This window comes from Ascaphus truei, chromosome 6, assembly GCF_040206685.1.
Source record: "Ascaphus truei isolate aAscTru1 chromosome 6, aAscTru1.hap1, whole genome shotgun sequence".
Taxonomy (NCBI): domain Eukaryota; kingdom Metazoa; phylum Chordata; class Amphibia; order Anura; family Ascaphidae; genus Ascaphus; species Ascaphus truei.
Window position 1 is genome coordinate 78,903,427 of NC_134488.1, and position 12,313 is coordinate 78,915,739.

Genomic DNA, 12,313 nt, shown 5'->3' on the forward strand with positions numbered 1-12,313 from the left:
GCACAGGGCCAATAGTCCTGTCTGCAGGGATTTCTGCACAGGGCCAATAGTCCTGTCTGTAGGGATTTCTGCACCGGGCCAATAATCCTGTCTGCAAAGATTTTTGCACAGGGCCAATAGTCCTGTCTGCAAAGATTTCTGCACAGGGCCAATAGTCCTGTGTGCGGGGATTTCTGCACAGGGCCAATAGTCCTGTCTGCAGGGATTTCTGCACATGGCCAATAGTCCTGTCTGTAGGGATTTCTGCACAGGGCCAATAATCCTGTCTGCAAAGATTTCTGCACAGGGCCAATAGTCCTGTGTGCGGGGATTTCTGCACAGGGCCAATAGTCCTGTGTGCAGAGATTTCTGCACAGGGCCAATAGCCCTGTGCGCGGGGATTTCTGCACAGGGCCAATAGTCCTGTGTGCGGGGATTTCTGCACAGGGCCAATAGTCCTGTCTGCAAAGATTTCTGCACAGGGCCAATAGTCCTGTGTGCAGAGATTTCTGCACTGGGCCAATAGTCCTGTCTGTAGGGATTTCTGCACACACTCACTCACACTCTCCTACCTTTCACTCTGGAGCATGGGGGCAGCAGGCACCTCACTTCCGGCTCTCACTGCTGAGGCTCCGGTGTCACTAACCCCGCCCCCACCCTCTGCAGTCAGACAGGCTTCTGCTCTCCTCTCTGCCTGCATTCTTTGCTCTCTGCTGCCCCCCCTGCTCTGATGGCCAAAACCGGAACAGCCACACAAAAACGGGACATTTTAAAGAATGCAGGGCAGCCGGGACAGCCATTAAAAAAACGGGACTATCCCGGCTAAACCGGGACATCTGGTCACCCTAACATACATACATTTCAGCGGCGGTAGCGGCGCAAAATCTTTATTTTCTCATCTTCTCTCCTGTCGGCCGGCTCCACGCTCACTGCCGTGCGTGCATGCGGTCCTAATTATAGGAAGGCTGACTAACCACAGCCAACTATAACTGCCGCGCCCGCGCATGTTGCAGCAAGCGCGCCCTCTATAGAACAGCCCTAATGTGTCACAATTTTCAATTCAATTAAGTGATGGAAATGTGATTAGAAAGAACGTTTCTAAAACCGCAATATATTATATTATTTATAGATTGTGAGTTGATTGATGGCAAAACCTCCCCTATTGAATCAGTATGTGGAAAGTTGTTAATATTTTGTTTGTTCTAATGTAACACCCTGATTTTTCTGTGCTACTGAATATACTGTATTGACGCTTTTATGCATCAATTAGGATAAAAATAATCGCTATACAGTATATTTGAGACAAGTGTTTTAAGTTATTCTCCATTTTCCCTCAAGTCTTTGCCTTAATAATTGCAGTAGTAAAATGACTTCTAGAAGTGTTAATATTTTTCTTTCTACAGCTTTTACTGTGGGTGGCCCTTACGCTGTGCCAATAAGCCAATCTTTTCAAAAAAGTAACAGTGCAGTAATGTTTGAAAGTAAAACACCATTTATTTTTTTTACATTTTATAATACCCCATTTCCGCTTCAATTTTCTTCATTTGAAAACATAGAAAAGCTGAAGATTTTTTTGGGGGGGGAGGGGGGGGTTATTGCAGGAGCAATTCCTGGGTTCAGTATGTTAAAGCTGTAATCCACCCAATTCAGCAGTTAATTTTTCCGTCCAAGAATTTGAACTGGCGGGTCTTCACGACAGTCAGTCTATTTTCAGTCTGGGGATTGCCCGCTTCCCAAGATACCTACTGGTTCAATTACCGATGTTCCCTCATGGACATTTAAAGAACTGTCCAATAGGAGTCTGTATCATTCCCTCCCCCCTCCCCACGAAGTTGTAGCTTCTTATTGGCCCTCAGGACCTGCGAGATGTGGCAGCCTCTCTTATTTCTGTAATCAGTAGGAAAAAACACTAGCAACTAAACTAGTAACTACTGTATTTTGGGAGACGCGGGAGCTCCGGAGATGAAAAATGTTACAGTTCACCAACCCGGTTAGAATTCTGATAAAATTATCCATTAAAAAAATTAATTCGTATAGGCGGCATTGTGCAGAATGAGACTTTGCACATATTTTTTAGCAATATACTCCGCAATAATACAGTCACACAGTACATGCCTCTGCATGTGAATTTATCTTCTCTATATGTTCAACCCAAAGCAAGTATGTCCTCTATTTGGGGAAATGGTTATCAATTTGCTTTTCAGGACTTGATTTGAAATGGTAGATATCTAATTCTGTTATTTCAATCCACTTCAAGATTAGTTGATGACAATCATTGCTAGTGGTGATATTACACGTGGTGCTTTCCTTCAGAGTCATTAATAAAATGGGCAATCTGTTCAATGACATGTGCTCTCTTATCTCACTATAAATAGGGTGACCATATTTGTCCCGGCAAAAACCAGAACAAATGTCATGCATGTGCAGTTGGCACTCACCGACTGCGCATGCGTGAATAGCGAGTGCCGACTGCGTATACACAATTGGAGCTCTTCGTACATGCACAGTCGGCTCTCGCCAGGGGGATCTAAAAACCAGGGCAGAGCCCTAAAAACCGGGACATCTGGTCACCCCAACTATAAAGTCTATCGCCGATATAATAGTTTTTATTCTTATGCAGCACTCTACAGCATTTTTCATCCACGTGTCCCTGCCCCATAGAGCGATCTATCTCATTTTAATGCTGGGGGCTCAGGGAGATAATGTGACCTGCCCATGGTCACAAGGAGCTGAGACAGGGATTTAGTCTGAGGCTCCCCTGCTTCATTGTCTTCAGAGTCAATCCCTTTGACTCATTGAGCCGCACCCTTTGAGACCAGATATGATGTTCACTTTTCATCAACCAGTTGCTAGAGCAATTGGTTACTTCCACTAATCCAGTACAGTATTTATTATTTTAGATCATATTTCAGAACCTAGTTTACTTAACCTACTACAGTAGCTTAATTAAACAAGCTGGATCTTCTTTTCCATGTTGTCCCCCCTCTCTTGGTCTAGCAAACATTGTACGGCCCTCGCCACGGTTGCACTTCCAACAGCAATCCCTGTTCGTTTATTTTCTGAGTTTTTGTTTGGGAACCTCCCCCTCCATTCCTGAGATATGAGTGAAAGCTGAGATATTATGGAATCTGTGATTATAGCTGCTTTATAATAGTTGATTGTGGTGAACATCTTGGTTTTGTGTATTTTTATTTTTTTAAACTACCATAGAAACTTAAAGGTTTCCAAAACTAAAAACAGCATGGCTATGCTGAGTTGCAGACGTACCTTTTTGCCACCCACAGGCTCAGGGGTGGCCCTCTTCCGCAGCGTACTGGCGTCATGACGTTGCGTCATGTGACACTGCAATGTCATTTGATGTCTGGTCGCCATGACAACTTAATGCTACAGGAGGGGGGCCACTCTGGAAAAGATAAAAACCCCTCAACACACACCTCCCCCCCCAAAAAAATTTGCCCCCATACAATTGCCACTATAGCCTAGTCAGCCTCATGGGAAATCTGTCTCTGGCTATGCTCTTCGGCACTCCAGAAACTAAAGGAAAGAAAATTAAATATAGCAGGGGTGTGCAAACTTTCCCCGCCGCGCCCCCTGCCTGCTCTACCCCCCCCCCCCTGCGTGCGTCCCCCTCCTTACCTTATCTTTGGGGTCACATGACCACATTTTCATGGCAACGTGACGTCATGTGATCCTGTGACAACATTTTACGCCGCGTTGCTATGGCGACACGTCGCCGAAGACAAGCTAAGGGACGTTGTGAAGGTCTCACGCGATCCCCCCAGCATTTAATTAAAATATCTTGGGGAAGAGTGCGGGGCCCCAGCAACCGCTTCGCCCCTACCCCCCCTGGAAAATCTTGCACCCTGTTTGCACACCCCTGGAGTCTAGGACGTAATGCTCATTTATAAAGCAGTTTTAATAAGACCGCAAACAAAGGGGTCAGTGTGTGCTCAGGAAGGATTTTTTTTTATTGGTTTGTTACAGTAACCATTGTTTTAATTCCGTTCCCAAAGTAAACATAATGACCTACCTCTAACAAGGCAACTTATAACTATTATTCTATTGAGAAAAAATATTTGAAATGTGCAACTTATACTTATTTTTTAGGGCATTTTATTTGAAAGAATCACTGGTCCTATAAAATAGAATATAACAGTTGCAAGACTTACCGGTTACAGACAACACAATGTTGCAAATAACGTTATGCATGTCAAGCCATGATCCAGATATACTGTAATGATTTTTATTTGCTGGCTAACTGATCGTGGTCTCTCTTACTAACAAAATGTTTTTTTTTTTTTTTAAAGTCATCATGTAGGGAGAATCGCACGTTTAAAGTTTAGCCTAGAAATGAAAATGCCAACTTCACCACATTGCTTGAACTAATAGTTTCGTAAGAGGCTTTCTAAATGTGTCATTTCAAACACAGGATGCTAGACCCGGGGTTAATTCTTGTCTGGATTTTCGGGAGCACCATTGAGAATGGGTCTGGGGATTTCTACAAATTGCATTGTAGGCCGACACTTGACGACAAAGCATTTTTGGAAACCTAAATATACATTCCTATGTCAATTTTAAACCTTTTTTTGTTGGAATGGTTTGAATATTAATAGAGATCTAATATAATTTGCCTTTTTTTTTTTTTTTTTTAGACCATCCAACTGCTGGCATGTCTCACAGGCATTCAGATTCTTCATTGGAGGATAAATCTTTTCTTCTTTTTGAACAAAAATTTCGTTCAGAGCTAAAGCTAAACTTAAATGCAACCTCTTCATTACAGCGGAAAAGTTCAGAGACCATGGATAATGCTTCCTTGTCTCCAGACCCTTCTCCTTCTCCAGTGGAAGCCCGCCGAATAATACTGAGCACAGAAAGTCCAGCTGCACTTAAGGTCGGAACTCAGCAAATGATCCCAAAGGGCTTAGCTGTGGCCACTAGGACCAAGGTTCCTCGCCATCACAGCTTTGCTGCAACAACTTTGAGCAAAGAACTAGCCCGCTATGATCCAAAAAGGATGTCCACTCCTGACATTTGTCTGGATACGTCGGAAGATGATGCAGATATTGGGGGGACATTGAAAAGAAATTTTAGAAACCAGTCTTATAGGGCAGCTATGAAAGGATTTAAGAACTCTGAAGAAGATGAACCCCCAAAGCCTATATCCAGCTTAAAGCCTGTATCAGAAGATCCAAATGCACCTCCTCCACGGAGTCCCGGCAGATCCAAGGTATGTTTGAGACCATGTGAAAATTTCCTATAATTACCTGATAGAAACATTGTTCTGATGAATCCATATATTCACATTCATTTTATATGGATAAGTATTATTAGTTCGTGTAATGATTTAGGACCTTGATCACTCTTTACCACCTAACTATTTTGAAAGTCTATACACTTGCCTCTTTTCCTCCATGAACCAGTGCTCTATTCTCTGTTGTATGTGGAACTCCTGTATTTTAAATTGGTTGTACTGTATTAGCCATATAAAGCATTCTTTTAAAAATAAATTCAGATCTTGTAAAGAAAAAAAAGAAAATGTTCACCCTTCCCACCTTTAGTGTTTCAATCTTCTGCAATTTGGCCTATTTGCATTTTTCCTGAATGTAACATTTTCGGTATGCCTTCACTGTATAGCAGTGCATAAGAGGTATTCATTATACATCAGTGTTTTTCAAACTTTTTTCACGTGACCTAGTATAAGAAACACATTTTTTTTTTTACTATGACCAGAGTAATAAAAACAACCTCCTCTTCTTTCACACTCTCCACCTCTGTCCCATCACTCAATTCCTCCCCCCTCTCAATTCCCCCCCCCGCCCCCACCCCCCACTTCATTTATCCCCCGACAAAAAATACCCTAGTTTTATATTATGAGATGGTGGATGTGGAAGTTATGCCCACCTCCCGGCGCTGTCCGGCAGAGAGATGCGAGTGAAGGCTCCGCCGCAGGCCTGCAGCAGCTGGGGAGAGGTGGGGCCCGGCACCCAGACACAAGTTGGACCCGGGAAAATTATCGCAGCTCTCCACCCCTATCGGCGACCCTGCTAGTGATGACCCAGTGGATAATCCCCATGGCTCAGTAATGGGTTGTGACCCTGAGTTTGAAAAACACTGCATTTTATAACAATTGAAGTGATACTGTAGTTATGAATAATAATGTGACATTCCTCAGTATTTCAGTGGTAGAGTAAAGAGGAGATTTGAGAAATGTTTTTGCCAAAGTCACAGCATGAAACTTTAGACAAGAAAGTATTAAACGTAGGTACATTTGGACATTTTAGAGTTGATGAATGAGTAAATCTGCCCCTTCTCTTGAGAAGGGTACCTAGTAGAAGTTGTAGATGTGTTGTCTGTAGTAACCAGAATAGCAGTAACAATGAAGTGCTGATCCTTAGCCCCTGTTCTCTTACTAGCTTCAAGTGACTAGAAACACAGTAATATGTACCAGAGAGACTTTCATTTCTCAACACAAGAGGAAGAGACTTATACAGAACATCTGGTTTTGATCTGCTGTCATTTCAGGATTTATTAAATCTATTTGCTGGCTTCTGGGAGGAATACTGCACAAGTTATTCTAGTAATGGCTGTAAGCAAAGACCACTTACACTCACTTCAGTACAAGACTCCAATTTTTGTTGGACTTTTTGTGATAGGATTTTTATTACCTTAACTGTACTAGAGAGCTCCATTAAATTCCAAAGGTGTTTTAAAGGGAATAATTAATATACATTTCGCCCCATTAAAGATATACTAGGGTCATCTTCTAAAATGTAAGCCAACACATATGTTCTATGTTCTATGTTGACACCTGTCTCTAGCCTGCACTGTCTCCCCGTCTCCCTCACAGAATATACATCTAATAAAGGTTTCTCATTAACTTATTAACTCTGCAATATAATGGGGATGGTGAAGATCTGGAGGATCAGCCCTAATGATTCCATTGCCCTCCTGTTGTATATGTGCTTTAGGAAATGTTTCTCTTTACCCGTATATAGGTGATACCGAGCTTTACTCTACATCAACTTAGTTAATTTCATATACATAAGAATTGAAAAGTTTTCACCACCTTTAGTGTTAACAATCCTCCGGCCTCTACTGTCTTTTAACCCATTGGGTGCCCCAAGACTTAGCCATTACGTCATGGGGTCTGGCAATCCACGGACGCCATGACGTAGTGGCTACATCATGCCCGCAGATTTCTTGTTTTCCAGGGGAGATTGCGTCAGACTTGATCTGTTGTGCAGGGGAATGGAAGAGAAGGTCTCCTGGGTTAAGGGCCGGCGCGTTCACATGACCACTCTGGTGCCGCAGCCCCTCCGTCATTCAAGGCATTAAAGCCACAAAACCACCCTCCAGCCCCAGAAACCTTATTTGAATTTAACTCCTATAATGTTAGCCTCTTTCCCAATGTGAGCATGTCCTGCTATTTGTATTTGTTTTTCAGTGATCAAAATCATAAAAATGTAGTGCTTGAGGTGTTCACCTGTACACTTACCATTTCACACATATATATCTCCTGAATGGAGCATTCAATTTTTAAATTAAAAGTAGTGTTGGAAATGGCAGAAAGAGATGTATTAAAGTACATAAATAATGCAAAAAAAAAAAAAATGAAATGGCCAATCAGCTCAGACTTTTACTTTAACACAAAGTAATAGAAGGGCTAGTCTCTATTGGTTTTGTGTAGTGGTGTTGGCAGAGAGAGGAGACTTTAGCCAGTTCATGTACTGTATTATGGTAATTCATTACTGCTTTACACTGCAGCATGGTAACGTTCAGGGTACATAGATGGTTAATTAAGTAATAATCCCCGAAGAACAGGGCATTACTGGCCAATAATGCCCTGGCTGGAAGAGTTGAAGGCTGTTTGCATAAGAAATAAGCCATACGTTTATTCATTCGTTTTATTGTTTTGTAGAAAACATTTGGGAGGAAAAAAATGCAGAGACATGCAGGTTCATTCAAAGATGGTATGTATGCAATTTAGTTTTTATCCTAACTTAATACAATCATTTACTTTGGTAAAGGTGGTGCGTGTGTATTTATCAAGAAGTAGATTTGGAGAAACCAAATCAAAAGTGCAATGCCACGTAGTCAGCCAGTTGAGCTCTGCCTCCGAGGGGGTAAAAGCGCACAGTCTGTCTGTTCTCTACATACAAAAGCCTCACACATAAAGATACTGTACGCGTGAGGCTAATTTAGACGGGTTCTAGGCATTTTATAGACATCTTAAAGGCTTCTTTTATATCTTCTGAAGCAGAACAGGAAAGTGTTACAAAGATCTTGCACTGCAGGGGAGGTGTGCTAAAACCTGCTGTAGATATCAAAAGATGCTCAGTATATTAAAACTCATTAAAAATTGCATTAAGAGTTGCATTTTAAAACAAAAGGTAGTAAGTATTTTCTAATATTACAGAACTGATTTATTATAAAAAAAAACACATGTAAGACATTGCTTGTATTGCTCCATTAAATAAAAATTAAGCCTCAAACTGGAGATGTGTTTGTCAATCAAGTACAGGCATACCCCGGTTTAAGGACACTCACTTTAAGTACACTCGCGAGTAAGGACATATCGCCCAATAGGCAAACGGCAGCTTGCGCATGCGCCTGTCAGCACGTCCTGAACAGCAATACCGTCTCCCTACCTGTACCGAAGCTGTGCGCAAGCGGGGAGACTATAGAGCCTGTTACAAATGCATTATTTACATCAGTTATGCACGTATATGATAATTGCAGTACAGTATATGCATCGATAAGTGGAAAAAGGGTAGTGCTTCACTTTAAGTACATTTTCGCTTTACATACATGCTCCAGTCCCATTGCATACGTTAATGTGGGGTATGCCCACTGGACCTTATCAGAGAGCCAGTAAAGCTAAGGGGTGTGAGGCTCTGGTTGTGCAAGCACTTCCTGAACCCGCAGCGACAAGTAATTATTGAGAGGGAATTCAACCCCTCCCATGTTTATAAACTATCTTGAATAGAGCAATCCAAGCTGGCCGTTTTTTTTTTTTCCCCCCTTTTTAAATTTTTTTTTCTTTTTACATAGGATTGAAGCAGTGGGTCTCCAGAGCTGAACCCCATTTATTTTAGCTTTGGAGACCCCTTGCGTGTGTGTGTGTATGTGTTTATATGTATATACAGTGTTCGACAATGCTATACACGCCCGGGGCGAGGGGATTTAACCTCAGGGCGAGTAAATATTGGCCCAAGCAGCACACGTGTTTGTTTTTTTTTAATTTCGCGCTGAAATTTTCCCTGCTCACGCTGGAAAAAAGAAAAAACTCCCCCTACCTGACAGCTGATTGGCGCGCGCTCCCAGGCTTTGTGGGTGCGCGGCCAGGCTCTATATGAGCCCGCCCCCAACGAGCGGCCATTCTTTCTGCCTGGAGCTCTGTTGGAGGGTAAGTACTCTCCAATCTCTCCATGCTGCGGCCCCTCTGCTGTCCCCTGCTCCTGTCCCCTGCTCCTGTCCCCTGCTCCTGTCCCCTGCTCCTGTCCCCTGCTCCTGTCCCCTTCCCCTGCTCCTGTCCCCTGCTCCTGTCCCCTTCCCCTCCCCTCGATCTACCGATCGCTGCCCGGGGCGGGAGGTCCCCACTGCTGCAGCCCGGTTGGCGTACGCGGGGGGCCCTCGCCACATGCCTCCCTCCCACCCGTCTCCCCAAAACTTAAAATATGCCGCCAGCTAGCTTCATGACGGCGCAGACGCCGCATGAGGTGGGGGGGGATGTCGGCCTGCCCCCCCCCCCCCCCCCACGAGCTTCATGCCGCCGCGGGCTGGGGGGAAGAAGCAGCCTGCAAAGCTGCTTGGCACGGCACTGCGGGACATGCCGGCGAGGGGAGCAGGGCAGTGGCGGCCACAGTGGGGCTGACTGTCCCCTGGGGGACACCTCGCCACGTGCCTCCAACCCACCCTGCCTCGCCAAAGCTTCCACTACGCCGAGTGAGGTATGGGGGGGGTGGGGGGGAATGCCGGCCTGCCCACCCAATAGCTTCATGCCCCGCGGGGGGGGGGGTAGCGGGGTGGTGATGGTCGCGGGCTTTCCTCTCTTCCGACCCCATCCCCCGTGTGTAGAGTGAGAGAGAGAGTGTGTGTGTGCATGTATATGGGAGAGAATGTGTGTGTGTGTGTGTGTATATGGGAGTGTGTGTGTGTGTGTGTATATATGGGAGTGTGTGTGTATATATGGGAGTGTGTGTATATGGGAGTGTGTGTATATGGGTGTGTGTGTATATGGGGGAGTGTGTGTGTATATGGGGGAGTGTATGTGTGTATATGGGGGAGTGTGTTTGTGTATATGGGGGAGTGTGTGTGTGTATATGGGGGAGTGTGTGTGTGTGTATATGGGAGTGTGTGTATGGGAGTGTGTGTGTGTGTGTGTGTATATGGGAGTGTGTATGTGTGTATATGGGATTGAGTGTGTATGTGTGTATATGGGAGTGTGTGTATGGGACTGAGTGTGTGTGTGTGCATATATATGGGAGAGTGTGTGTGTGTGTATATATGGGATTGAGAGAGTGTGTGTGTGTGTGTGTGTGTGTGTGTGTGTATGTGGGAGTGTGTGTGTGTTTGTGACACCAGAGGTACCCCCCAATCAGTCACCCCCCCACCTAGTCAGTCAAAGTCACCCAGTCAGTCACCATCTCCTCACGCAGTTCCCCCCATCAGTCAGTCCCCCCCTCCCTCCCCTCCCCTCCTTGTCTCTCTCCCCTCCTTGTCTCTCTCCCCTCCCTGTCTCTCTCCCCTCCCTGTCTCTCTCCCCTCTCCCCTCCCTGTCTCTCTCCCCTCCCTGTCTCTCTCCCCTCTCCCCTCCCTGTCTGTCTCTCTCTCCCCTCCCTGTCTGTCTGTCTCCCCTCTCTGTGTCTCTCCCCTCTCTGTCTCTCTCCCCTCCCTGTCTGTCTCTCTCCCCTCCCTGTCTGTCTCTCTCCCCTCTCTGTCTCTCTCCCCTCTCTGTCTCTCTCCCCTCCCTGTCTCTCTCCCCTCTCTGTCTGTCTCTCTCCCCTCCCTGTCTATCTCCCCTCCCTGTCTCTCTCCCCTCCCTGTCTCTCTCCCCTCTCTGTCTGTCTGTCGCTCTCCCCTCTCTGTCTGTCTGTCGCTCTCCCCTCTCTGTCTGTCTGTCTCTCTCTCCTGTCTGTCTGTCTCTCTCTCTCTCCTGTCTGCCTGTCTCTCTCCCCTCTCTGTCTCTCTCCCCTCTCTGTCTCTCTCCCCTCCCTGTCTCTCTCCCCTCTCTGTCTCTCTCCCCTCTGTCTCTCTCCCCTCTCCCCTCCCTGTCTCTCTCCCCTCCCGTCTCTCTCCCCTCCCTGTCTGTCTGTCTCTCTCCCCTCTCTGCCTGTCTCTCTCCCCTCTCTGTCTCTCTCCCCTCTCTGTCTCTCTCCCCTCCCTGTCTGTCTCTCTCCCCTCCCTGTCTGTCTCTCTCCCCTCCCTGTCTGTCTCTCTCCCCTCCCTGTCTGTCTGTCTCTCTCCCCTCTCTGCCTGTCTCTCTCCCCTCTCTGTCTGTCTGTCTCTCTCCCCTCTCTGTCTATCTGTCTCCCCCCCCCCTCTCTGTCTGTCTGTCTCTCCCCCCTCTCTGTCTGTCTGTCTCTCCCCCCTCTCTGTCTGTCTGTCTCTCTCCCCTCTCTGTCTGTCTGTCTCTCTCCTCTCTCTGTCTCTCTCCTCTCTCTGTCTGTCTCCCCTCTCGGTCTGTCTCCCCTCTCTGTCCCCTCTCTGTCTCTCTCCCCTCTCTGTCTCTCTCCCCTCTCCCCTCTCTGTCTGTCTCTCTCCCCTCTCTGTCTCTCTCCCCTCTCTGTCTCTCTCCCCTCTCTGTCTCTCTCCCCTCTCTGTCTATCTCCCCTCTCTGTCTCTCTCCCCTCTCCCCTCTCTGTCTCTCTCCCCTCTCCCCTCTCTGTCTCTCTCCCCTCTCCCCTCTCTGTCTCTCTCCCCTCTCCCCTCTCTGTCTCTCTCCCCTCTCCCCTCTCTGTCTCTCTCCCCTCTCTGTCTCTCTCCCCTCTCCCACACTCTCTCTGTCTCTGACCCACACTCTCTCTGTCTCTCACCCACACTTTCTCTGTCTCTCACCCACACTCTCTCTGTCTCTCACCCACACTCTCTCTGTCTCTCACCCACACTCTCTCTGTCTCTCACCCACACTCTCTCTGTCTCTCACCCACACTCTCTCTGTCTCTCACCCACACTCTCTCACACTCTGAATCTGGATATCTTATTTACCCTGTATATCTTAACTGCCCTATACTACACCGAAATAACTTATACTGCTTTCTTCCAGATCTGACTCAAGCTTCACACAGGAACCATCGGAACCCCCCCTAACCCAGAAGACAGGTAAGAAACACCT

The 12,313-nt window shown here is 46.2% G+C and overlaps 1 protein-coding gene across 4 annotated transcripts in view; it reads left to right on the top strand.

Annotated features, from left to right (window-relative positions):
• The window catches only part of ARHGEF16 (Rho guanine nucleotide exchange factor 16), a 104,511-nt gene that overhangs the window by 32,460 nt on the left and 59,738 nt on the right, over positions 1-12,313 (top strand). For all 4 annotated transcript variants that reach the window (XM_075604898.1, XM_075604899.1, XM_075604897.1 and 1 more), the window contains 2 exons: positions 4,632-5,206; positions 7,898-7,949. In XM_075604898.1, coding sequence (XP_075461013.1) covers positions 4,649-5,206; positions 7,898-7,949 — 610 coding nt within the window. In that variant the 5' untranslated portion in view covers positions 4,632-4,648. The remainder of the gene's footprint in view (positions 1-4,631; positions 5,207-7,897; positions 7,950-12,313) is intronic.